This window comes from Cyanidioschyzon merolae, chromosome 20 (assembly GCF_000091205.1).
Source record: "Cyanidioschyzon merolae strain 10D DNA, chromosome 20, complete genome".
Lineage (NCBI taxonomy): Eukaryota > Rhodophyta > Bangiophyceae > Cyanidiales > Cyanidiaceae > Cyanidioschyzon > Cyanidioschyzon merolae.
The window spans coordinates 57,594-83,323 of record NC_010146.1 but is presented as its reverse complement, the minus strand read 5'-3'; the positions used below and the strand labels follow the sequence as shown (position 1 = coordinate 83,323).

General features: G+C 55.8%; 8 protein-coding genes and 1 non-coding gene across 9 annotated transcripts, besides 1 other annotated feature; 3 read left to right on the top strand and 6 right to left on the bottom strand.

Annotated features, from left to right (window-relative positions):
• Positions 1-2,481: 2,481 nt before the first annotated feature.
• On the bottom strand, positions 2,482-3,147 carry CYME_CMT031C (hypothetical protein; the record flags this gene model as incomplete). The annotated part of the gene is made up of 1 exon (XM_005539040.1): positions 2,482-3,147. The coding sequence occupies one exon, from the start codon at positions 3,145-3,147 to the stop codon at positions 2,482-2,484; it is 666 nt and encodes a 221-aa protein (XP_005539097.1).
• Positions 3,148-6,408: 3,261 nt separating this feature from the next.
• CYME_CMT030C (40S ribosomal protein S30) lies at positions 6,409-6,597 on the top strand (the record flags this gene model as incomplete). Its single annotated transcript, XM_005539039.1, has 1 exon — positions 6,409-6,597. One exon carries the CDS (start codon positions 6,409-6,411, stop codon positions 6,595-6,597), a length of 189 nt encoding a protein of 62 aa, XP_005539096.1.
• Positions 6,598-7,155: 558 nt separating this feature from the next.
• On the bottom strand, positions 7,156-8,526 carry CYME_CMT029C (N-formylglutamate deformylase; the record flags this gene model as incomplete). The annotated part of the gene is made up of 1 exon (XM_005539038.1): positions 7,156-8,526. The coding sequence occupies one exon, from the start codon at positions 8,524-8,526 to the stop codon at positions 7,156-7,158; it is 1,371 nt and encodes a 456-aa protein (XP_005539095.1).
• Positions 8,527-11,814: 3,288 nt separating this feature from the next.
• CYME_CMT028C (Mn superoxide dismutase:) lies at positions 11,815-12,762 on the bottom strand (the record flags this gene model as incomplete). The annotated part of the gene is made up of 1 exon (XM_005539037.1): positions 11,815-12,762. The coding sequence occupies one exon, from the start codon at positions 12,760-12,762 to the stop codon at positions 11,815-11,817; it is 948 nt and encodes a 315-aa protein (XP_005539094.1).
• On the bottom strand, positions 12,205-13,794 carry CYME_CMT027T. Its single transcript, XR_002461688.1, has one exon. It is a non-coding gene; the product is annotated as a hypothetical transcript (transcript).
• A 268-nt stretch (positions 13,795-14,062) lies between these two features.
• On the top strand, positions 14,063-14,572 carry CYME_CMT026C (hypothetical protein; the record flags this gene model as incomplete). Its single annotated transcript, XM_005539036.1, has 1 exon — positions 14,063-14,572. One exon carries the CDS (start codon positions 14,063-14,065, stop codon positions 14,570-14,572), a length of 510 nt encoding a protein of 169 aa, XP_005539093.1.
• A 442-nt stretch (positions 14,573-15,014) lies between these two features.
• CYME_CMT025C (probable exodeoxyribonuclease V, alpha subunit) lies at positions 15,015-18,380 on the bottom strand (the record flags this gene model as incomplete). The annotated part of the gene is made up of 1 exon (XM_005539035.1): positions 15,015-18,380. The coding sequence occupies one exon, from the start codon at positions 18,378-18,380 to the stop codon at positions 15,015-15,017; it is 3,366 nt and encodes a 1,121-aa protein (XP_005539092.1).
• A 551-nt stretch (positions 18,381-18,931) lies between these two features.
• CYME_CMT024C (arsenic methyltransferase Cyt19) lies at positions 18,932-20,134 on the bottom strand (the record flags this gene model as incomplete). Its single annotated transcript, XM_005539034.1, has 1 exon — positions 18,932-20,134. One exon carries the CDS (start codon positions 20,132-20,134, stop codon positions 18,932-18,934), a length of 1,203 nt encoding a protein of 400 aa, XP_005539091.1.
• A 2,975-nt stretch (positions 20,135-23,109) lies between these two features.
• CYME_CMT023C (similar to nucleolar-matrix protein with nucleic-acid binding properties, subunit 6) lies at positions 23,110-23,940 on the top strand (the record flags this gene model as incomplete). The annotated part of the gene is made up of 1 exon (XM_005539033.1): positions 23,110-23,940. The coding sequence occupies one exon, from the start codon at positions 23,110-23,112 to the stop codon at positions 23,938-23,940; it is 831 nt and encodes a 276-aa protein (XP_005539090.1).
• A 951-nt stretch (positions 23,941-24,891) lies between these two features.
• Positions 24,892-25,730: part of a sequence feature (repetitive element) that runs on past the window's edge.

Below are 25,730 nucleotides of genomic sequence, written 5' to 3'. Positions count from 1 at the left end.
TTCAATGCTCCATGCTGGCTGTCGGACGACGCTCTCGATCACACCGAACGCATGAAGATGCGGGTATCTCTGGCGTTTGCTTCGCTGGCCGTGGACGCTGCAACCGGCATCGCACGAAATGACAGGAAGCAGCAGTGCAAGGGCCTTCCAGTGCTGTACGAGTGTTTGTTCGCGTAGCTGATTGTCGAGGACTCCATCTTAAATCTATTCGCCTGTTTCGAGGTTTTCAGTGATACCCCGCTGTAAGATTCGCAATGCAAGCACTGAACGGCGAAGAAGGGCGTTTGTCCAGAGCTGCGGCATCAAATACGTGTCTCTTGCCGGATGGACCCTCTGGGTTCGTCTTTTGGCGGCAGCCGATGGATGCCAGTGATGCGACTTGATCACTGGCAATCGACGCTGGTGTCACTTCGTCGTGCAAGTTATGCCCGGCGCGATAGCTCCTGCATGTGGACTGGCAGCGTGCATCCGTATCGAAGCAAATCCACGTTGGCAAAAACGTTTCCAGGGCATGTCGAACGGAGTTTTGAGCCTGCGATTCCACCAGCGCCGGGTGCGTCTCTGCAGTGACAACGAACGCGTGCACTGATGTGGCGATACCGATGCTGCGTTCCCGTTTGCTTATAAGCATATTCGATTGCGAAAGCGAAGCGCATGCTTCCATCGCCGCCGTTGTGGGCGGCGCTTTCTCCCTGGTGCGCGCGCATCAGACGCCCGTAGGCGTCCTGCTGAGCAGAAGGGGCGCCTCATGTGTTGCCTCTTCAGGCTCGACATCACGCGAAGAATGGCCAACGGTGTACGTCAGCATCGGAGCCAGCTGGCCAAACCGAGCGGTAAACCTGTATTCAACCTGCCATGATTGCACAGCAGATGCTGTTGGGGTCGCTGGCGTCATTTCATGACGCCACGGGTATCCGTCTCCATCCATACCAGAATGAAATGGAACTGGTAAGCTAACAAGGACGTACACGCTACAATTGGGTATTCTCCCATTATTATCAGTAAAAGCCTTTGCGGGGTATTTCTGCAACTGCTTCCGTCTCCTGTCTCCTAGTTCCCGTACGAAATACGCTGGTCATTCCCTCCGCTCTAGTTCCATTGTTCGCATTGTAAGCGTGTTGATGGCAACGTTCAAGCCCCGACGACGCCGCAGTCGGCTAATGTGAACGCTTTCCATACGTAGACGGTAGTTGCAATCGATACCGCGCTTGCCAGTTCTGTCTTCTTTGTATGCAGCGTCGCTGTGCGCCTCTCGCACCAGTGACACGTGCCTGCGGTCAGAGGCCGCCTCCGTCTTCTTTGTATGCAGCGTCGCTGTGCGCCCCTCGCACCAGTGACACGTGCCTGTGGTCAGATGCTGCCAACTGTTCACCACCACAGCTGCCACTCCGATCGCTGCCTCGTGACGCGTGAACGCTCGGTTCATCGCTCCCCACGTGGCCTTGACGGCAACAGGAGGCTCGCCTCGATCCCATCCTCGTTTGCCGACCCTGGGGTCGCGTTCTACGTTCACGGGCGCCTGCCGCGCGATGTTCTGTTCGAGAACGCTGCCCGCTACGCATGAAAACGCTAGCCGTTCCATTCGATAGAGGATTGGTGGAACGCGATATTGTCCATCACGAAACGAGTCCAGGAGGGAATATCCACGCTGGAGAGCAAGTCGAGTTCCTCAGGTCCATCTACGCCCGTTTCGTGCAAGACGCTGGCGTACGCTCCACTGGAAGCGATCGTTGCGATGGCTCGAGTGCGAGCCCAGCACCCGATTCTATGCAAACGGAAGAGACGGCATCCTGTGGAAGCGCACGCCCTGGGAGGTATTTTGCGTCAGTCATGTGCCGGCTCGGCGGCGGCGGCGGCCACAAAGCAGAGGCAGACCTGTCTTTCAATCGGAGTCGATGATTTGGACACCATCAAATCCGTACAACTTTGTGCATGAGCTTCTGTATGGTCGCCAAGGGACGACATGGAGTTTTTTATTTCGTCGTCGTCGTCGTCGTCGTCGTCGTCGTCGTCGTCGTCAATCCAGCGGCACGAGTTGCTGCACCCACGAGTTGTCGTGAAACAGACAATATCGAAAAAGAGACGCATGCGTGGTAAGCGCGTCCAACATGTCAGGAGCGGAGTATCACGCAGGCTTGTGCATATGAACCTGATCATGATATCGGTTGATATTGGGATCACTGATCGGAACGCGTCGCACATCATCGCGAGTCTCCGGGTACGTAACGAACGCCAGCGCCACAGCGTCAACGGGGGCACTTCGAAAAAGCAACCGGGCATCCTATCACGTACTATACATGCTTGGCCGTTTATTCCGGCAATCTGATTGTCGAGGCTGTACATCGAATGCATCTAGGAAAAAATCGCAAGACAGACGCTGAGCGAGCAATACAATATCCGATTTTAATCTGGCATCTAGCTGGAGAGCCGGCTCGCTCACCGGTCAAACGTTGCCAGCTGGGCCCATTCATCTCCGTTTCTTTAAACAGAAAACCCTTGAGCCTTCAGGATCGGTGTAAGCACTTCTTCCCATTGGGACCAGTGACTCAGGCGCGCTCGCGCCTCCACGTCGCGGTTGTACGGCTGATCGAAAACGACGTGGAGCCACTCGGGATCGGGATAGAACCCCGATATACTGGGTTTGTCGTCGATTAACACAGAACCACGAACACAGGTCTTATCACGCACGATCATAATGCGGTGCAGCCAATCGCTACCCAGGTGCTCGCGGACCCAGCTGTACTTGTCTCGCACGCAGTCTTCCCACTGTAGCGGGTGCGGGGCCGAGCACAGCCGGACCTCCCAGGACCGGTCGATCATCGCGCGCAGGGCCACGATAGCTCCTTCCAGTGGTCGAAACGAGGCATAGAACCCGGGCTCCCCCATGATTTTCTCCGCTATTGCCCGAGCTTCGGGTGGCAGGTTTTCTTCGAGTTCAAAGTGCTGCCGTTTCCGAATCAGGGCCTCGTCGGCGTGTGGATCCAATTCCTTCCAGCGTTTCACGAACGCGTCGTCAAATGATACAATCGTGTTGTCCATATCGATGAGAATCAGCGGCTTCGGGGCTTGGTGCTGCATCTTTTTTCTCAAGTCACCCCGAAGACGTTCTGAGAAGCGCGCTGCACCACGAATCAAAGCAGGAAACATCGGACGTCTGTGGCGTCTGCGTCCGCTGGCAAATGATGTTTTTTCATGGACGAAACGTTTCCATAGGCCAGCGTTCTCCGATTATGCACGTTTTTCTTTTCTTTTTGGCTTTTTTTTTCAGTGCGAGGTGAGGTATCTGTCAAACCCCTACCTCCATGTTACATGACCTATATTTCATCTCGGATATTCTGGTCGTTTCATACGTCCTATCGTGTGTGCCTAGTGCCTGCCGAGAGCGACAGCAATGGCGCCTATAGCGCCGGTGCGGTCGCTGCATACACGCTGTGCGATGAAGACGCCCCGGCCATGGAGCATCTGGCGCCAGCCGCACTTGGTACCTGGCTCGGATTCTTTGAGAAGCATCGGGGAACCAGCCTATGAGATTATCCCGGAATGCGCGATGATTGGCGGTGGCAGCCAGCCGAGAGATTACAGTTTCTTTCATTGCAAGTTACGATGTTTTGGCAGTTCTCGGCCTGTCTCGATGCTCAGAATTTGAGGTTTGTCTAAATACGCAGTGGACGTTTCCGATGCACGCCACCAAGGGTGCACGTATGCTCGAGCGCATCCAGGTTGGTGCGTTGCATTGTGGCCGACTCCAGCCTACAGGGCGCAGCATCCGCGAGATTTTGGGTGCGTTGCTGATTGGGCTCTAATGGGGCACAGTACCCGGTTTGGCATCGAAGCGTGTCGCAGCGCGGCGAGTGGACACGGCTGCATCCGGACGCACATGCTTGCTCGCTGAGGTCGGCGATCGAGGGCGAGGCAGCGACGTTCAAGCCCCGACGACGCCGCAGTCGGCTAATGTCAACGCTTTCCATACGTAGACGGTAGTTGCAATCGATACCGCGCTTGCCAGTTCCGTCTTCTTTGTATGCAGCGTCGCTGTGCGCCCCTCGCACCAGTGACACGTGCCTGTGGTCAGGTGCTGCCACCTGTTCACCACCACAGCTGCCACTCCGATCGCTGCCTCGTGACGCGTGAACGCTCGGTTCATCGCTCCCCACGTGGCCTTGACGGCAACAGGAGGCTCGCCTCGATCCCATCCTCGTTTGCCGACCCTGGGGTCGCGTTCTACGTTCACGGGCGCCTGCCGCGCGATGTTCTGTTCGAGAACGCTGCCCGCTACGCATGAAAGCGCTCGCCGTTCCATTCGATAGAGGATTGGTGGAACGCGATATTGTCCATCACGAAACGAGTCCAGGAGGGAATATCCACGCTGGAGAGCAAGTCGAGTTCCTCAGGTCCATCTACGCCCGTTTCGTGCAAGACGCTGGCGTACGCTCCACTGGAAGCGATCGTTGCGATGGCTCGAGTGCGAGCCCAGCACCCGATTCTATGCAAACGGAAGAGACGGCATCCTGTGGAAGCGCACGCCCTGGGAGGTATTTTGCGTCAGTCATGTGCCGGCTCGGCGGCGGCGGCGGCCACAAAGCAGAGGCAGACCTGTCTTTCAATCGGAGTCGATGATTTGGACACCATCAAATCCGTACAACTTTGTGCATGAGCTTCTGTATGGTCGCCAAGGGACGACATGGAGTTTTTTATTTCGTCGTCGTCGTCGTCGTCGTCGTCGTCAATCCAGCGGCACGAGTTGCTGCACCCACGAGTTGTCGTGAAACAGACAATATCGAAAAAGAGACGCATGCGTGGTAAGCGCGTCCAACATGTCAGGAGCGGAGTATCACGCAGTCTTGTGCATATGAACCTGATCATGGAACCGGTTGATTTTGGGAATCACTGATCGGAACGCGTCGCACATCATCGCGAGTCTCCGGGTACGTAACGAACGCCAGCGGCACAGCGTCAACGGGGGCACTTCGAAAAAGCAACCGGGCATCCTATCACGTACTATACATGCTTGGCCGTTTATTCCGGCAATCTGATTGTCGAGGCTGTACATCGAATGCATCTAGGAAAAAATCGCAAGACAGACGCTGAGCGAGCAATACAATATCCGATTTTAAGCTGATACAGGTGTTGAGGGCTAGTTCAGACACGCATGCGAACGATAGGGCCCTACGAATTCGGTATCCATTCGAGCCCTAAGAAAACAGTCCTTCATACACACGGCCATTATAACGGGAAACGCGCTCTGGCCATGGGAGGTAAATATATCTGCCCATGTGCACATGCCTCCCAGACTTTTCTGACCGACCCGATGCTATCGGCTTCAGTGTATCCAGGCACACTTCGAGCCGAGAAGGCTGGCCCACAAAGCTCGCACGCGTCAGCTCCGCAGTTTTCGTCCTCAGCACTACATATCATCTTATATTGATGACGGCATTGAAGTCGCGGCTCACGACCTTCCTGTGTTTATTGCCTCTGGCTGAACTCGTCATGGCGAGGATCGCTAGAACTTGTGCCCGCTGTGCCACGACAGTCTCATCATCGCCCAGTCCGGTGGACACCTTTTTTGGACCATTACCACCCATCTTCTTCTCCTTCATCGCTTGCTTTTCTTCGCTCGTTGGTCGGCGAGGAGAGGATTTTTCGTTCTGCTTTTCCGGTGCCTGAGGCCTGAGGCCCCCGGCCCTCGAGGATCCTCGACTTCCAATGTCCTTACCAGATCCGTTGGATTATATTGATTTCTTCAAATGAACGCACTACGAACGCGTTTGATATAAACCACGAAAATGCATTTGACGACACGTACCTGGGCGTGGAACACCATCGAGGTCGAAGTCTATGCCATGCCTCTAACGCAAATACACCGCGTCCGTTCGAGATGCACGCTTGATGCTGTCATGCCATGCCGTCGTCTTGCATGGAACGCGGCACCAGCAACAGTGTATGTTTCGAACGCGATGTCTGCTGGTTCCCGGCAAATCGACAATTGTTCAGGGTCGCGTATTTCCCTTTGAAATCGGCATGCTCATCGTGTCCTCTGCCTGCCGGATCTGGAGGTGCGCCTACCGAGACGTCGATTCGGAGAACGTCGCGCACCATCAGGCTTGTCTAAGACAATTGACTTGTTGAATTTAGGGAAAATACGCTGCGCTTCTGCGCTGCACCAGCGCTCACTGCCGAAAACAGATCCTTAAGTCATTTGACTTGTTGAATTTAGGGAAAATACGCTGCGCTTCTGCGCTGCACCAGCGCTCACTGCCGAAAACAGATCCTTAAGTCAATTGACTTGTTGAATTTAGGCAAATACGCCGCGCCGCGCTACTGGACCAGCGGAAGCGCACCCGTTGCGCTATCGCGCAGGTTTTGTGGCACTCGAGTATAGTTGGTTAGCGCACTGGAACTCGCTACAAAATGGGTAAGGTTCACGGATCACTGGCGCGTGCGGGTAAGGTCAAGGCACAAACCCCGAAAGTGGCGAAGCAGGAGAAACCTAAAAAGCCCCGCGGAAGAGCGAACCTGAGAGCAAAGTACAACCGCCGTTTTGTGAACGTCGCCACGGGGCCAGGGAGGAAGCGTGGTCCCAACGCCCAGACGCTTTGAGGCTTGCGCTCGTTTTCCGAATAGTCGTCATGTGGTCATTCGTGGGTTAAGGAGGCACTTTGAATAAGTACCTCCGCGCGAAACCCCTGACCAGACTACCACATATACACTGGCACCCGAGACGTTCTGGTTGCTGCCACAAACAGCTTCCAGTACCAGCACATGGAACGATAGCATCGGGATAGCTCCGTGCTGGAACTTCGCAGACCTGCGTGCGACACGGCTTTTATCAAGGCAGGTCTCAGGTTGCGTGCGAATGCGCTGGTCCAACTGCTCGGTACGTCGGACAGAGAGGTAAAAGGCACGTCTGTATCGTTCTTTTGTTTGTTTGTAAGCACGCGTTTACGATGAGCGCCCGGCGCAAAGCGAGTAGCCCGCCACTTCCAGCAGACGCGGTGCACTCGTCGGACAGCGCCCTGGTGCGAGCGCGGCAGCAGTCCCGTGTACGACGACTTCCAGAGCTGCCGCTGCGCCATCCACGTCAAACACCGGCACCGGTAGGTGTCCACCACGATGCCTGTATCCGGCGCTTCAACAGTGGAAGCGAAGCGTCCGCCGTCAGGAAGGGATGCAGTACAAGCCTTTTGGGGATTGCTTCTCCGAAATCTCCGGTTCTTGCTCGTAATCACTGTCGAGACTGTCATTGGAGTCAGGGTCCGACTCATGACCCCCGTCGGCATCGCCAAGCAGCAGTGGCTCCAGAAGGCTCGCCGAGACGCGCATTCCCGAGCTGCGCAAGCGCCGCGCGACGGACGGAAGTACGCGGCGCACAAAGTCCGCTTCCGTGTCCTGCTCTGAGATCGGCTTGCCCATTTCCTCTGCGGCACGCTTCAGCGTCCAGTCAGCAACGCGTGCAAAGACGCGAGCGAGCGCGCTCTGCAGCCGCTCAAATCGGCCATCGCTCAGGCATTCCACCTGCTCCTCGTCCAGATAGAGCGCTCGATTCAGTTCTATTTGCAGACAGTGTACTCCATCCTGAGGTGCTCCAAATCGCCGTAGAATGCCGGCACCAGCATACGGCTTATTGACACTGACGCTAAGGCCCTCGGCCTCGAGCGCTTGTACGACAAACTGCGTAAATTCTGGTTCGCATGCCAGGCCGCGCAGGTCACCGACCACAACATCGGGACGCGAAGCGCCAGCACCATCCGGCGTCATGGCATTTCCCCTGGATTTCATCGAGTGTACGTCTAGATGGTAGACAACACCGAACTCGGAGTGGAGAGCATCTATCGCGTTCGCGACTAGGGTCAGATAGGGCTCAAAATAAGATACAATACGATGGTGAACTTGTTCGACTGTTAAACGCTTCCCGGGGGCGTAAACCGGCTCGCCGGGAATCACATAGCGCCGCAACAAACCCAGACCACGAGCGGTTTTCTCGGAAGGCCTCACTGGGTACGGCCATGGCGAGGCTAGCAGCTCCACATCGATGTCGTTCTCGTGCCGATTCACGTCAATATAGGTTCGAGGGAAGAGAGCAGCGATTACGGTAGCGCCACTGTGCAACGCAGGCGCGACCAGACGGTCGACGTAGGCGTCCTCGCCTCGGCGGAGCTTGGTGAATTCCGGATAGAATTCAAAGTCGACCGGATAGATTCTTCCAGAGTGCGGCGAGTCCACAAGAAGCGGTGCACGGGCACGATGCCTCTCGCCCGTCACTGGCGTTATCGGCTGCAAGTATACAGCGACATGGGCCTCTTCAGCGACGCTTGCGCCTTCTGGTACGGAATCCAGCTGCTTACCGGGGATTCCATTGAATCTGCAATAGTTGTACAATTTTGCGGCGCTTGGATGCAGTTCAACCGCTGCAGCCGGCTCACGATGCCGCTGATGTGGTAATGTGACCGGTTTCAGTGAGGCGAGCGAGCATGCCTCCAAAGCAATCCAGTCCAACGAGCCGTGAATCACTGGTATGAATTGCCGCATGGTATGCGTGCGTATGTGCAGAGGTAGCTTCGTGTCTCGCCACTTGAACGCACACGTCGACGAGTTCACAAACAATGTGACAAAACCCAGTCGCTCAGCACTCGAATTTATCCACCAACTGAAAGGAGAGCGTCCCCAGTCGTTGCGTGCGTAGCACGTCCGCAATTAAAGCCGTTCGGCACGAGTTCGCTGCAAGAGTTGCGTCGGTTCCGTCGCGCGGTCCCTAGAATAACAAGTCACTGGTTACCTCGAGTGTCGCTCTTTTCGCCTCAATTCGCACGCTTTCAAACCAAATTGCGTAGAATTGGAAGCGCAGTGCTAATGATCACCTCCGAGGGGCGGTGCTCACGGCTTGGTGTGCGCGCTTTGCTGGGCGAGGCACGCAGCGCAAACGCTCGAACGCTTGCGAGCAGCCCGCGAACGTCGTATTTCCGCTCTCACCACTGCCCCTAGAGACCGAAAAAAAGCAGTGACCGAGGCCAAGGTTACGCGATATATGGGCTGAATCGGCCTGGTTCACTTCGCGCGCCTATACGAAGGCTTCAGTACAAGCGTCGAGTCGCCGCACCGGTACTCGGTAACACCGGCTCGTGGCACCCTGGCGAATGCGTGTGCGCGCGCGCGCGTCCGCACCGATAATGGGCGCTCGCTGCAATGCCGATCGCGCAGCCCAACGGGTGCAGCGGTGCAGCCGCCGCCTCACGTAGGCAGCAGCGCACTGCCACCAGCGCCTCGCTGGCGTGCCGCGGTGCAGGGCGCTGGGCTACCGCGCGCGATGCCCGCGGTACCAGCTTGACGCCTTGGCGTGTACCGTGAGAAAGCGTTGAAGATTGGATTTCATGGATCAAACCTGACAGATCTGAGTCGTGTCCAATTGGGTATACGGGCGCCGAACTGGACGCTACGTTCGTGCTTTGCGATGCTTCTCCGAACTTTTCCTAGGTGCAGAGGCTCGACACTGCAAGTTTGGTGACGAGCGCTTATAGGTTCATAGGCCGATTTTTGGAGTCTTGAGCGACTTTTCCGAGTAGTTCTTTACACGCTCTTCGATTGGAATTCGTTACGCAACCGTCATCAAGATGACACACGAGGCCCGCGACCGCGGGTTCGCAACGTATTCGACTCCATTATTCAATGCACGCGTACAAGCCTTGACGCTTCTTCATTGATTCATTTTAGCGGTCTTTAAATACAAATTCTTCATGTTCTCGATCTTTCTGTTTTTTCATTCGTTGTGGACGGGTTTGCCCGTCCAACGGCAGGACAGAGGCGTCCATCGGGGAGCATGCGTGTCGAAAAAGATGCGCAGCGAATGAAGACCAAGGACGGTATGAAGCGAACTATGCACCTTTCGCTAGTACATTCGAAGGCGCTCACGAACCGCTGTAAGAACAATTGGCGGCAAAAGGCGAGGGAAATTACGAATGGGAAGGAGAAACGGAGCAACGAGAGGTCAGTACCACGACCACGAGGAGACGTCGTGTCCTCCGCCGAGACCACCAGCGCAAGCGTATCCATCGTCAGCAACTGCGAAGATCCCGCAGGCTTAAGGATCTGTCTGAGGCCAGACGTGCCCCTGCTCAGAACAGGAAATTTACGGAGGAACAACGAGCAATACGGATGCATTGTCTCGCGAACTGGTTTTCTTTCAATGTGATCTGCACAAGCCTGACTGAAGGGAGAGAGAACCTCTACGCTTGCTTTTGCGTGAGATCCGAAGAGTAATCCGACCACTTGCGGTTATCGGCAACGGGTTTGAGCAACGAGTTTCCAGTCGTCCGACTTGCCCCAACAATGGTGAGGTGTATTCGCGCGCCTCTCATCTTCGTGTTTGCGGAGATAAACGAATGACAGAGTGGCCCGATGAGTGCGCGAAGCAGAAGGGAGCCCCAGAAGCCTTGTCCGCATTGTTGTACGCCGGTGGAACGTATGGACACGATGCCCACGAGTGGTTCAGGTGCCTCAGAGTCCGTCACGCTCATCGTCATGTCCTATGGGAAGCGTGCGCGGAAAACGAAGCGCGTACGAGGTAGCGGATCTTGAGTTATCGAGTGAAGAGGCACACGCCCGAGCGTGCAGCGAACAGCATACTCGCCGACGGGAATGCCCAGACGAAGCTCGTGATCTTCGGCGACATCACCGAATGCCGAATTGCAAACGGTACCGAGCGGAGCATTCTGTGCCCGGCAAAGGCATAGATCGAGCAGAGAAGCACGCGTTCATGCACGACTTGCGAACGCTCGGAGCAGGAAGAAGCAGCGTCATGGACATATGAAAACACCTGACCAAAGCTCACTGTGAACGCTGCGAAAGGTGCATTGAAGCTGTATACAAAGCAATTGATAAATCGGAGCAAAGTGTCGATCGGCACGCCCGTCTATGCATCAAATGCGTCGCCAAGAGCCGGAAGCTGCGAAATCGGGACCTCAAAGCCGCCGCCAGTACCCTTCGACGGTTGACTACAGAGCTGGAGGCATGTGGCAGATCTGCGCATTTAAGACCTGAAATCAGAGAGATCCATCGGAAGCAGTAGCAGAAAATGCCTACATAGGCTGGTGTTCATCAGAAGTGGCAAGTGAACCAAGCGTCCGCGTGTTCGCCCGAGTTATCTCATCGGACGCGTCCCTTTTGATGTCCAACTGGGTATAAGCCGCGCCCCAGCGGCGGGTTATACCCCGTACGCTTCCAGGGACGGAAGACATCGTTTCGATTTCCCCGGACCTCGCTACCCGGATACGTAGCGCGCAACGGCCCTGGCGATGCAGCCTCTGCGCGCTGTGTCATCCATCTAGCATCATTTTAGTTTGTTAATATTCGCATGGATCACGTTCAGTTCGCTACATCTTTTGGATTCGTTGTTCTTTCCGTGTGCAGCGAGGCGATGTTCGTTGCGCACAGAACGCGTTCCGCATCGAGCCGCTGTGCAGCAGCGCAAGCCCAAACATCTCTCATATTCTCGAAGCGCTTAGCGAAAGTTTGCGCGGGTGCTATACGGGGGCCTTATTGAAGATTGCGCTCGTTGGCACCGGCTTGACGAGCGCCGGTGCACCTCAGGACGCTATATCTTGCCGCCCTGCAGTTGCTTCGTCGTTCCGGCGTTCTTGCACGGTGCGCTTTGGCACACTCGACCAGCAAGCCGTCTTTCGTAGCTGCTGCACGAAGACGACCACCTACGCGGCTGACCGCTGGGCGTCTTTCATTGCTAGCCCCGCTGTGTAGCCGTAAGCGTTTCCTCGTGAACAAGTCAATCAAAGTCCCACGCGCTTCGAGCGCCAACTCGTCGCCGCGCTACGGCAGCTGACGGGACTCGAAGATTCTGGCCACAGCAGGCCAGTTCACGACTCGCCACCAGGCATCGACGTAAGCACCTCGATCGGGTCCGTAGCGTAAATAGTAGGCGTGCTCCCAGACATCGAGACCGAGCAGCGGCAAATTGCCCTGCATGAGCGGCGAGTCCTGGTTCGCAAAGGTCCCAATCCGCAACTCTCGGCGCGTTGAGTTGCCAAGCTCGAACAGCCAAATCCAACCGGAACCAAACAACGATTTCGCGGCCCGGCTGAATTCCTTCTGGAAAGCTTCAAACGATCCAAACTGCCGCGCTATAGCATCACCAAGGGCACCGTCCGGAACATTCTTCTGGGCATCCGCTACCGGTGCGCGCATGGTCTGAAAGAAAATACGGTGGTTTATGGCGCCGCCACCCTGGTTCCGCACAGTCTCGCGCAACGCCCGATCCGATATCGTCGAGAGCCGGCTCAGGATCGCCGGAAACGTCCTCCGCTGCTCCTCGTTGAGCGCCGCATTCGTCTTGCTCACGTATCCCGCAAAATGCTTATCATGGTGCAGACGCATCGTCTTGGCGTCAATGACCGGCTCAAGGGCATTATATGGATACGGCAACGGTGCGACTGGTATCTCAGCACCCGTCTTGGGTGCGGTTGCCGGTGCACCAGTCGTCGACGGCGCGACAGCTGCAGCTGCCTGCTGCACGGTCATCGCTGCCGTATAGGCAAAGACAGCGGTTGCCGGCAACAATGAAAAAGCTCGAAGAAGTTCTCTCCGAGAGTACTCAGTCCGCTGTGTGAGCGAGAGCGCTGCAACGGAGGCGCACTTGTAGCCAGATCGCCGTCGGCCCAAAGTCCAAGTCTGTCGCCTCAGCCTGTGACGATTACTGCAGGGAGTCGTACCACCACCGTAGACTTGCAGAAAGGCGGTTGACTTAAAAGTCGCTCGCATAGGTTCCGTGGCAAGTGCTTCGCCCAAGACGCTTCGAGCGACTCGGATTCACGAACTGCAGCGCTCGCCCAATGCGCTGCGCGCTGCGAGATCATTGCGCTCGCGTCTCGCAGATCGCAGGAATGGCTGCTGGCATTCCGAAAACGCCCCCATTGCGATGCACCCAAGTTCCATTCCCCATACTTCTTCTCAGACGGATCGGTCGTTTCGTACGTTCTATTGAGCGACGAGTGCCTGCCGTACCTCTGGAGGCGTCGGCTTGAGAAGCGCTCCCGTGATGGATGCTGCTCGCGGGTCGTGGTGCGGGTCAGCGGAACGAGACTGCAGCCCTGCATCACTTCGACACGGCTCGTGCCCCGATCTGAATAGAGGCCGGGTGTCTGCTAGACGCTCCGAGCTCGCACATGAAGACTGGTTTATTCATGAAAGTTCTGGGCGGGTGTTCGCATGTCCTGAAATCGACTCGCGATCGACACGGCCCGTGCCCCCGATGATCCGCTTCCTTCCCTAGCAAATGCGCACGATCGCACAAACACAGCGACTGGTGGACAATTTCCGAGCCCCGTACAGCCCCGTCCACGAAAACGACCAGCACGCGGCGCTGGACTATACTGCAGCCTCCAGAAGCAACGGGTGTATCTACACGAGACTGCGTTCCTCCGACACGCATCCCTCTTTTCCCAGTCGAAAGAGCGCCCATGCTGCCACATCGTCCAGCAGCTGAACACAAGCCTGTGTCGGTCACCGGTCAACGCATCTCCACAGGTTTGGGCCTACCTGTTAAGCACGCGCGCGCGCGCGATCAGGATTCGATCACATGCCCAACGAGAGGCTAACAGAAGACCGACACACGATCTATCTGCTTGAACACAGCGTTTTCCCCAGTTCCGACGAGACCACAGATCCGTGCCTTGCGGAACGTAGAACTATCTAAATAAGAAAAGCGTCTCTCATCGCTGACAACATCCAGAAAATCTGAGTACAAGGGATACTCGCTAGACGCATGGATCGTACCCGGGCGAACGCACCATATGGAAGACACGTTGCGCAGGGCGCCGCTGCTGATCCGCCTGGCACACGCTGGTGGTGCCTGCAGCGGCATCGCAGCGCCGCAGCGGCACGCAGATACGGAGCGCGCTGTGCTGCCTGCCGCTGCAGCGCCGCGGCGGCGGTGGTGTGCGCGCGACTCGCGTCGCCTCTCGCCCCGAGACGACGCCCTCGGATCTCGTACATGATCGTCGACGTCGTCAGAGCAGGCGCTTCGTATAACGCTGTCGTTGTGGCTCCGCTGCTGGGAACTATGTTGTGCTTCCAACTGACTCCTAGTACAGGACTGACGTTCGTGCGCCCGAGGGTGAACGCTACAACTTGTGCGCTGTCGCAGCTCACGCGCCGTGGAACGTCGTCCCGATTCACACTCGCCTCCGCTGCACTGCGCATGTCTGTCGACGATCAGGAGCGTTTGACCGTTCGGAAGCAGGCGCAGATTTGCCTAGAGAGTGGGTGCTCTATCGAGGATCTCGACGCGCTTCTGGAGCGCACGCGGTTGATCCGGGACGAGTTGATGAAGGATGTCAAGGAGCTCAACGACGTCATCACGAACCTGCAGGCACTGAGCGAGGCCTCTAAAAACCTCCCCGGTAACGAGGTTGCGGAGAAAGTGACCATACCTGTAACGGGAAAAGAGGCACGTTTGGACGACGTTGTGCGGGCGGTTTTGCGCATTTTTAGTCGCGCCGAGGACCACTACCCCAAGATAGGTCTGCAACCCTGGTCCATGGACAAACCCAAGAAGAAGAAGCGGTTCTAGGGGTACGCGCTGACTTTCATAAACGGGACTGCTGAAACTTGGTAATTGTGGGCGTGAGGTCTAGTGCCCCTGGAGGCGTTACGCAGACGCAGTCCTTTGGGCGGTTTAACGCTCGCTCGCTTCCGCACGCTCGCCACCAGTCGTGGACCGCGTACGGCGTGCTACGCGGCACCACCACTGGTACAGATCCAGCTGCCGAGCCGCAGCACCAGCGCATGATTTCCTTTGACGTTCGTCAGGTGTTTCATGTTGCCGGTAGAACGCGCGCTCGACGTTGTGCGGCGAGACGTTCCGCGGCGCCTGTGGTGTTCGTGCATCAACGGGACCGCTGTGTGCTCCCAGCCTGCCGGTATGCCATCGACGTCATAGAAACCGCTCTTGGACTCGTGATCAAGCTCATCAAGGATTTTATCTTTTAAATCGGAGATCTTCGCTGTGTGGTCTATTTCGCGTCGAGTTCCAGTTCATCAAGGCGTTGCAGGAGGCTCGTGTTGCGCTTTGTAGTGATTTCATTACGAATTGCCATCCGAATGGCCGTCAGGTTCCCGATAACCACACATAACTCTTGAGCTCGCGTGATAGCCGTGTAGAAGAGGTTCCGAGTCAACAGGGCCGAATGTGTCATAAAGATGGGTATCACAACGCACGGGTAGCCGCCGCCTTGGGCCTTATGCACGGACATGGCCCAGGCGAGCTGCAGCTGATCGGCGGCTTCCATGGGATAGTCGTAGGCGACCCAGTCGTCGTGGTTCTGAAATTCCACCAGAAGCTGGCTACTCTGATCGTTGTCGCTGTCGATCGCGTCGAGGTCGGGGACGTGCATCACAGTGCCGACCTCTCCGTTAAAAACGCCCTTGTCGTAGTTGTTCATATTTTGCACGACCCGATCACCGATGCGGAGAAACACTTCCGACGTCCGTGCTTGCTTTGAGAGCGGCAGTCGAGTGGGATTCAGGCGTTTCTGCAGTTCAAGGTTCAGGTTACGCACGCCTATGACGCCACGGTGTCCGGGCGACAGGACCTGGATCTCCTTGAGCGGGTCAAAGGGGAGCACGGGCTTGCGTTCGCCCTCTGGCTCGTTATCTCGACCACAGCACAGCTCGAGTAGGAACTGCAGACCTATCACTGGATCAGCTGCTTCCAGAAAGACCAGGTCGGTTTTCCGCCCAAGCTCTAGCGCCTCTGCGGGAGTCTTTGCTCGGGGCATCGAGAGGTAGCGGCCGTTCCGGGCTTCGTGCGCAACACGAACAATCATCGATTTGAGGGCCTGTCGAAAGATTTCCTGAAGGTATATCGTGGGAAACGCATTACTTTCGCAAAGATCCGCAAAGACACGGCCTGGACCTACACTTGGCAGCTGGTCTGCGTCACCGATGAGGACCAGGCGTGCTCCGTTCGGAATCGCCTGGAGGAGCGCATGTGCCAGCAGGGCATCCATCATGGAGCATTCATCGACAATCACTGCCTTCGTATTGAGCTGATTGTGTTCGTTTCGAAGAAACCTCCCTTGCCTATCGCATTCAAGGCACCGATGAATGGTGGCACAGCGCGCGTTACCCCAAACATTGGCCGCAGTGCCCAGGCGGTTCGCAGCTCGGCCCGTGGGGGCAGTCAGCTGGACGTTCTCAATTCCGAGCAGCGTACGCCACATGTGCACAATGGCCGTAGCGGTATGCGTTTTGCCGACACCAGGTCCACCTGAGAGAATCATGATAGGCTGCTCGGCGGCAACACAGACCGCTTCGCGCTGTGCCGCCGATAGCGTCGGATAGTTCACGTTAATCCACCGAAGGATGTGCTCGCGGTTGACGTGTCCTTCGACTGCGCGCCGTGCGGATTCGCTGGAGTCGATCGGCTTCCTCGAGTGGAAGAAGAGCCGCCTCAAGTGCTCTATGATCCCACGCTCAGCTCTGTCCATCCTCGGTGTCAGCAGGTGAGGCTCCTCGTCGCCACCGATATTATTCACAACCAGCGCCTGACGACGTTTCAGGTCCTCAACCGCTTGTGAGAATCGCGCTTGCCTTTCCGCAAGGTTCGTATCATCGGAAGCAGCAGCGTTGGTTCCAAAAAGAAGTCTGAGTACGCGGTCAAAAGCATCGCTCTTCAGGAGAAAACTATGGCCCTCAAGGTTTTCTGCCGTTTGAAGCACGTTAAGGAGGCCAGCTGCGTACCGTTCAGGTGACTCGGGATCTATACCTAAGCCTGCAGCGATCTGGTCCGCCGTTCTGAAACCGACACCACGCACGTCCTCCACAAGTCGGTACGGGTTCAGTCGAATGCGGCCAATGGGATCGGGGTCACCCTCATACGCACGAGCAATGCGATTACATATCGCAGGCCCGATGCCGTACGGTCTCAGAAAGAGCATCAGGGCGCGCAACGGCGCCTGGGCTCTCCACGCAGTCGCAATCTGCTCTGCTCGGACGCGACCGATTCCCTCGACCTGTGTCAGCATGTTGGCAGGGTCAGTGTCCAGCACGTGGAGTGTGCTTTCACCAAAGCGATTGATGATGCGTTCGGCCATCTTAACGCCCACGCCTTTCACAACACCGGATGCCAGATACGATTTGAGTGCCACTAGCGACACACGTCCCTGGTCTTGCTCGCTTTCGGCGATGAACGCACTCTCACGTATTTTTCCGGCTTGAAACTGCTTGCCATAGACTGGATGCGTAACCCATGCACCTCGGAGGCGAACGCGTGCGCCCGGTTTGAGGAGAAAGTCCACGTCCTCTGCGCAAGATCCAATAATTTTCTCACCGGTGGATAGTACGCATACAACGAATTCATTTTGCGCGTTCCTGTAGAGGATGCTCTTGATCGTACCCTCTATTGTCGAACGCTCGACTTCCCGGGATTCTTGCGCTGGCGGGAGCTCGCTACTTGCTACATTGCTTGCTTTGGTGTCAGATGAGCTGCCTGCAGTGTCTCCATGCAGAACGAGGCTGCTCTGCGACGGACGCTCTGCTTCAACGGCTTGCGCGCTGACACGTTCTGCGATGTCGGACGGCTGAGATGCTGACGGCTCGCTGGACTTGCGCTCGCTTTCGTCACGAGGACGCTCCGGAGGATTCGATGCAGGCCCTTCTGGATTGCTGGCTGTTTCGGGGTTAGGTGTCTTAGAGGTTTTCTGTTGGTCGGCGTTGCTGGCGGGGCCAGACGTGTTCCTTTCCATTCCTACCAGAGCGTACGGGGAAAGCAAGCCGTGGCCGTTTTGGCGAAAATCCCAAACATGACGGTTATTCGAAACGGGGCGCGACGGGCCCTCCATGTCAGATACAAACCGCACGTCGAGAACCTCAAAAATCTCCGTGCCGTTCTCATCGGAAGAGAAGCGCCCGAGAAGCAACATTCGCTCGCCTACCGCGGGTATTTCCACGTGTGCTGGATAGCGAACACGAAGGAACTCGCCCGTTTCGGGTACGCGAACACCGTGCACAATCTTCTTTCCCGACGGATCCTTAAAAACACGTGTATCCGCATAGCCAAGAACTTGCCTGAGCGGGTTCTTTTTATGCTGCTCGGGTTCGGGGCCTGGATCCTGCTCGTCGGAACCTGAGCCCCCACCGGTACTCAACAAGAGCCTCCGCCGAACAGTGCTTACGGTTCCAACATAGCGGATGGATCTTCGCGGATCTTTCAGTCCACGCCGCCAACGGGAGCTACAATGCGGGCGGCTTGTACTCTGGATGAAGCCGAGAAGCCCCGGAAGCTGTTGCCACCCAGCCTTCCATTTGCCTGCGTGTTCTCGTTCCACGGATTCGCACCTATAAAGCTGACCCTTCATCCCGTGGGTGTACAAACGCATGAGCACCCTCGTGCGAGACTGTGCACAAACGCTTGCTTTGTTGCGAGCGCTGGTACGCAGCGCACTTTTACAGACAGGGTAGTCGCTCCGGCAGCATCCAGTATCTCGCAGGCCGCTGGAGTGGAGGGCTCGGCGCGCCGGCCAGCCGCCGCTGGCGATCCAGCTGCGCGGGGCCAATCGCGCAGCTTCCGCGGGTGCACTACCGTCTACGCGCTCGCTCGTGTTCCCTCAACGCACAAGTCGATACGCGATCGGGATCGATTGCGATCTGTGCTGGTGGTTATATGGGGTGACGTCTTTGTGAGCTTTGTGCGCTGTGGGGCCGAAACCGCATCCTTAAGTATTCATACGGTGGTGTCCATGGCACCAAATTTGCAATATGTTCAGCGTGCTGCAAGTCAGCGTTTACAAGTTTGGCTTCAGAGCTACCGCTGCGATGCCGAGTCTTCATCTCGATGCATCGCTGGAGAATTTTCCTTTCCGTAAACTACGACATGTGAGGTGTTTTGGCATTACCTGCCCGGTGACATCGCGATCGGTTTGTGCGCTGGTCAGCAGCATCGTCGCCCTGTCGCACAGCAAGAGGCACCATTTGCAGAGGCTTGTTCCGAGCAGGTATCGGTGGATCCTTTCTTCACTTCACAGACAAGCTGCTCAACCTGCATACTCAGTGGTGCGTGCAACAACGCGTAAGAATCGTTTGCTTTGAACAATCCCATGTGCTGTTGCTCTGCGCTCACAGAGAACCACTGATGAAGGCGACTGTGGCGGATGATCTCAGCGGTGTTGCGGTCCACACGCACAGGTTTCTCTTTGGGGAACGTGAAAAAGCGATCGAGCTTGAATTCTTCTCCAATCCCGCCCAAGTATGTGGCTGACTGGCCGTAGTCTTCTCGGGTTGCCTCCAGTGTCGCGACCTTGAAACATCGAAACGTGCACGAATAGAATTGCACGTCCGGTACGAGCTTCCGTAGCTGCGGATCACTTACATCGACGGGACCAACCGAAACTAAACGCACGTCGCGGAACCCTGCCTCAGCCACGAGGCGACGGAAGTCTTCCAAGTAGAGCGCACCGCCAAGGCACTCTCCGTACAAGATCGGATCCTGTTGGGCAGCTTCGCTCAGCCTGCGATCCGCATAGACATCGGAAAAGTACAACTCACCTCCGTCGCGAAGGACACGGTGGATCTCCTTGAATAACGCCAGCTTATTCGTCGATAGGTTACAAACACAGTTGCTTATCACGATATCTACCGAGGAGTCCGGAACACCTTCCGGTTCCGCAGTGGCTAGGTTCTCGATGAAACCCTTGAGAAAGCGCACATTCGACCGACTCGGACTACCGAAAAACTTTTCTGCATGATATTCTACATATTTCCGGGCGACTTCAAGCTGATTATCGAGCATGTCCACCCCAATGACTTTACCATGCTCGCCAACCAGCTTTGAAGCGAGGTACACGTCGCGACCTGTGCCGCAGCCCAGATCTAGGACTGTTGCGCCCTCGAGAGATCCATCAGCGGGGAGCGTAGACCCGCAACCGTAGAACTTTTCCAGGACCTCGTCAGCGATATCCGCCAGGATTTTGCGATGGCTCTCCGGGACAGCCGCGGCAAGCTTGCAAGCGCTCGTCTTTAGGTCGGCGCTTGACTGAAGCGTTTTGCCGTAGTAGTCCGCCACGTGGTCCCGAATGGACGGAGTAGAGCCACCATTCTTTGACTTTTGGCAACCAGACGCACAGCTGCACGGCATGTTTCAAAGCGAAATAGCTGTTCAGTATTACACCCAACAGATACACGTTCGTGTTGTGTCAGCGTATGCAACAAAATGCTCAATGGAAATGGAATCTCTGGTAGCACTCGGGATGCGTCCCGAGGCCGAGATGCACGCACGCGTCGATGCATGCGCATCGCGCGACGATCCTGGCGGGGGCCATTTGCGTGCGCACGAACACGTACGGCGGCCGGACGGCAACCCGCGGGGCACTCCATCGAGGCGGAAAGCACGGCAACGCGGTAACTGGGAACCGGGGCATCCCTCAAGAGCGGGTTCCACTCCTGTCAGAACAAAAAATGAAACGGGACCTCTGACACGGTCTTGTACTCTATAGTTTATGTAGCATCCAGCGACCATCAAGACGAGCATATGCGGGCTTGTTCTGCGACGGCTTCAGTTTCCTCTCTCGTATCTGCTACGTAGCGTTCACCGATCGCTCCTGTTCCTCCAGTTCGGCTATCCGCTATGGAAGAATGTTGTTTCCAGTGTTCAGATCCTGGTTTTGCTGCTTCGGACTGTTGTTGTCGCATTTCATGTACTGGCGGTAGTGGCGATCTACACTTCACCGACAATGTGATTCTTCTTCTAATGTTCAATCTGGGTAAGCTCTCGGTAGAGGTGCCAGTTGGATGTGATCAGGTGTTCGCATATGCCCTTAATGGCTCCTTCTTTGAGGGCTATCCTGTGGCACGTGACCGCTTGCCTCTTCGCTTAGCGAATGCTCTCGGCCGTTACACTAAGCCGCCCTCGATATTCTGCTTTTTTTTTCGGCACCTGGCCAGTTACATTCGATCAAGAGCTTCTTCTGGGTGATGTTCCTTGCTAGTACTCTGCTCACTTCACCCGCAGAAGCACCCTGTTCCGTTTGATCGAGGATGTATAGGACACGGTGTGGTCCATGATGAAGCAAGTGCCGGAAAGCAACTCCAGACTGGAGAACAAGTCAAGAAATTTATGATCCGTCTCTGTTGTTGTCACGCGAAACGGGGACGCACGCTCCTCTCGAGACGATCACTGCGATGACTGAAGTCCCAGTCCAATACCCTTTTCATTACAAACAGAAGAGACCGGAGCCTGTGGGCGAATATCACCTGAGAGGTATCATTCTGGTAAGGCATCCCGTTTCGTCGATGGCCACGAAGCGTGGAGGATTTATCTTTCGAACAGAATCGATTACTCTGTCGGACAAGTACAGTTTGCACGCAACTTGAGCGCGTCAAGCAGTCGCCAAAAGATAGAGTTGAGTTTTTTCTCCTCAATCCAGTGGCGAGCCTAGCTGCTCCCGCGAGTTGCCTTGAAAGAGAAAGATCGAAAACTTGAAGAATGCGTGATTTTAGCGAGCGACCTATTAGGCATGGAGAAGTTTGGAGACTCTTACGTAAGCACTGGATAATGATATGGCTCATTTTACAAATCTTGGTTGCAGGGCATTGCGCATCATCATGATTCCGGTACTGTATCGAAATCTAGTGGTAAAGAATTGGCGGAGTCATGCCGAAAAGACAGCTGAGCATCCATGGATTGCATGAGCGTCCGAAAGTTTTTATTGCTGTATCTCGCATTCCAAGGCTGTGCATCAGACAAATACGGAAAAAATCACGAGCCAGGAACAGAGCGAATAGCCCAGCGTTCCATCCTAACCACGTACCGTCTGGAGTCATATGTCAATCGACTTGTGGTGTCTAGCTCACAGATCGATGGATCACCGTGTTCGAGCGGACGAATCAAAGCGGCGTACTTGCGTCTGCGGCGGACACCCCGGAAATGCAATACCCACAAAGATTTATGGATGGTCTAGTAGATGCAACCGCGCCGAATGACATCGCTTGCAACTCGTTTTTGGATTCAAAATAACCTCAGAATAAGTGTGGACGAGTGATCTAGAACACAAGGTGCCTCACATCGAACAAATGGATACGTACTCGTTCATCTTTTTCCAACACGACGCTGGTGGCACCTGCCGCAAATCGCCATATTCCCCGACGAAATCATAGCGAGCATCTTGATTCGATGATGCGAGAACTCGATATGCATATCGCGTTCTGATCGGCGATGCCGCTTACCAAGCGAATGGCGAAGCAAATCGCTCGCTCCTGTCCCGATAGCCATACTGATCTGCATTCGAGCTCACTCAAGGCGATGCGACCGTACGGGTGCCGTGCCGTCCCTGCAGACTCTGAAATGCGTTGACGAGTCGGGTATCGGTGAATCATTTGAACCGCATCCGAGATGCGCTCTGCTCGAAAAGGTCTCGATCAAAGTGTCGTGACTAGAGCGCATAAACCCAGGTAGCTGTCGAGGCGGTCTAGCGGACCCCGCTGCGGGCTTGGTAATCCCCTAGTATAGCGAATGCAGGTTCAGCCTGTCCCAACCAGTGAGTGCACCTCTGAGTTCATCTGGATGTTTGTATAGAACGCCTCGGTTGTTGTCTTCTGAGCCATTGATCTCAGTCGCGTGATCATCGACGGGTTCCCTGAACACCCTTCCAGTCATGTACATGTGTGAAGCGCGTCTGTTGTGCGTCCGCCTGTGTTGCCGGATCGCGCAATACCGACTCGCTGGGGGCCGTGCCCCGGGATCCCGCTCCACCACGCCAGTCGGTACGAGTCCTGCCATCTTTCGACAGACTCCTCTGAGACACTTCTTTCGTGGCGTGTACTGGAAAGGAAGCAGCAGCAAAGCTTTGAAGCTTAGTTTATCAGCTCCTGAACAACTCTCTTCTGAAAGAGTCTTGTCGGATATACGCATCTGCTTCCGTACACCTCTTTCTTGTGCGTGAGACGCACAAGCACTCGCGAAGAGGGCCGCACGAAGTGGACGTAACTTACAGCGCTGACGAAGTTTCGAGCCGTGGAAGCTCGGAGACGAAGGCGATACGGATTTCTCACAGCGTTTAGCAAAAACTGGTTTAGTGTTCTGTGGAGGCGCCATAAGTGTCAGTCGTTCCCAGCATGGCAGCAAGCGCCAGCCCTCTTGATGGGGCTGACGTGCTCAAACTAGACGAGTGGATCTGGAAGGAAGTTGCCAGCACAATCCCAGCGAGGACACGCTACGGACACGACGTTGACGGACGTGACGCGCTCGCCGTCGGAACGAGCTCTCGCAAGGATCCAGCAGCACAGCGAAGAAATGCCCAGCTGCGTGGTAGTCACGGGGAGACTAGAGTATCTGGTGAAGAAAGGAGGCGTTCGATCAAGCTTTCCCCATCGGAACTTGCGATGAGCGTAAACAGGGCTGAGAGAAACAGCGCCAATGCCGGTATCGAGCAGCCTTCAGCGGACTGCATGCCACCAAACTCAAGAACTATGCCTCGAGGCGCGCAAACTGCGTTATCTGACGCTGAGCCTCGTGCACAAACCAGTGCTAACACCAGTGATGCACAAGAGAAACGCATTAGCTTCTCGCGGACGATGGACGAAGAAGGGCCTAGGGGTCATTCGAGAAAAGTGACTCTGGCCCAAGTCAAGCAAGCAGTCAGCGAGCAGAAGCAGTTGGCAACCGAGACACAGGAAGCTCGTGTGGCGCATCAGTTGGAGAAGGCAATCAAGCGCGCAGCGGGTTGCAAAGTGAAGGATGATCCTAGGCTCTTGAAACGCGCGCTGAAGCGGCAACAGAAAGAACGAGTGAAACGCGCGCGCGCATGGCAAGCGCGCTTGCAGGCGCAGTCTGCTGCAAAGGAGGCCCGCCAGCGCGAACGCGCAGCATCACTGAAGGCTCGACGCGCTGCGCGGCAGCAGAAACGCATGCTGTCTCGCGCGAAGCGACTCGCAAAGGCCTCATGACCGCCACCAGCCAGCATCTTGTTGCGGAACTCAACGCAGTGTGTTCCCATGTGCAGCCTTGGTACGCAGAGCCAGTTTCCGCCCAGAAAACAGTTTCCTGACTGCATCTTTGCGATGAGGATGCTGGGCGTTTCTTGTCTCCCAAAAGGCAAACAAACGTTTGTCGTTCCATGTCAAATGGAGGCATTCGTTCCGATTTGCTGCGTATTCCTGGACATTCCACGGGATGCATCCTGGGCAGCTGGGGTCTCCCGAAGCGTATCACTTCGCTTGCGTGTGCATGCGGACAGCGCATACCCTGCGCAGACGTGCGTCGGCCGTGCTTTGCACCGACGGCGCACTGGCGCAACGCCACTGAGAGTGTAGGTCGTCGATCGCCGGTGAATGCGACCGGTGACACGCATCGACGGCATGCGTGCGCATATCTCGCCAGCGCTGCAGCCGTCTATATCAGCTGCGCGGGGTTCTCGTGCCGTTTACGCACGATACCACGCTCCCGTCCGTAAACATATCGAGTCAGAAGCCGACATCGCATGCAAGCAGTGACCGTCATGACCACACGAGCGTCAGCGCGATAGATGCGACACGCGCAAAGCAAAGCCGTATTTATCCCTGCTCGTGATAGCCCTTGCTGGAGTGGATTCGATGTCTTAGGCACACCGCCGTGCAAGACGCTTTTCGTCCAAAGGATTATATCTCTCTTTTGGTCAGATCTCATCCATCGTCGCTTTTTCTGTCCCTGCAACGCACACTACGCTGCATGAGTCGTAAGCCGCCGGCATATCGGGCATACATGCGTACATACATCATGTCGATAGCGTACATGTCTATACACTGACGTGGAGACGCCTCCCAGGCTTTTTGGACCGGCCGCCTGTTACTGGCTTCAACTTCTCCTCGTACACTTTAACCCTGAGAGGCTGCCCCATAAAGTTGGCTCGCGCCAGATGCGGAGATCTCTTCTCCATCACTGCACATCTCCTGATATTGAAAGCGGCGTTTATGTTTTGGTGCACGAACTCCATGCGTTTTTTGCCCGAGATGGAACTCACCACTGCAAGAAATCCCCGAACTTGTGCCCTCCTTTCCATTTGTTGTTCCGTCAGCGCTCCGAAGTTTTTGATATCCTCACGAATTCGCTGGCACCTTTCCATCTCGACTCTCTGGATTGTGCACCCCAGATCATGGTGGACGTATGACGCTCGGAACTCGTCTATCGGTATTGTGACAAAACGGTGTGCGCATTCCTTGTACGTTCTCGTCGATGGCGCTGGTGTGCTGCCTTCTCCTGACGCCTCGCGTCGTGCTCTATATGCCTTTACGAGCCTTTGGATCTTGTTTTCTTTGAGGGGGCTCAACTGATTCAAGAATTTGGCGAATGCACGCTGCTTCCCACAGAGCAGGTTCATTCGCAGACGAGCCCACCGGGGCCTGGCATATTCGTTCGAAAGCTTCTCGTTATGGGCAGCACGAGTTTCCATGAACTCCCGAAAAGCTCGAAAGTCTGCTCCGCAGCTCGTCACCTTGCGCATAGCTTCCAGGTGATCCTTCACTCCTGCATTCCATGTCTCGATTTTCTTCCTCGCATTCATCATACCGGATTCTCGATAGTATCTTGCTGTCGAGAACCTCAAAAGACGCATGTTTTTCCGACGTAAGCTACCGTGAATGTCATCTTCCGCACGCTTGGGTACTGCGATGGTTATGATGTTCGTGTTTCCGGGGTCCGCGTCAACCACAAAGTCGTTCTTCTGCACTTTCTGCCTCGCAAGATCTGCCTCCTTCTTCTC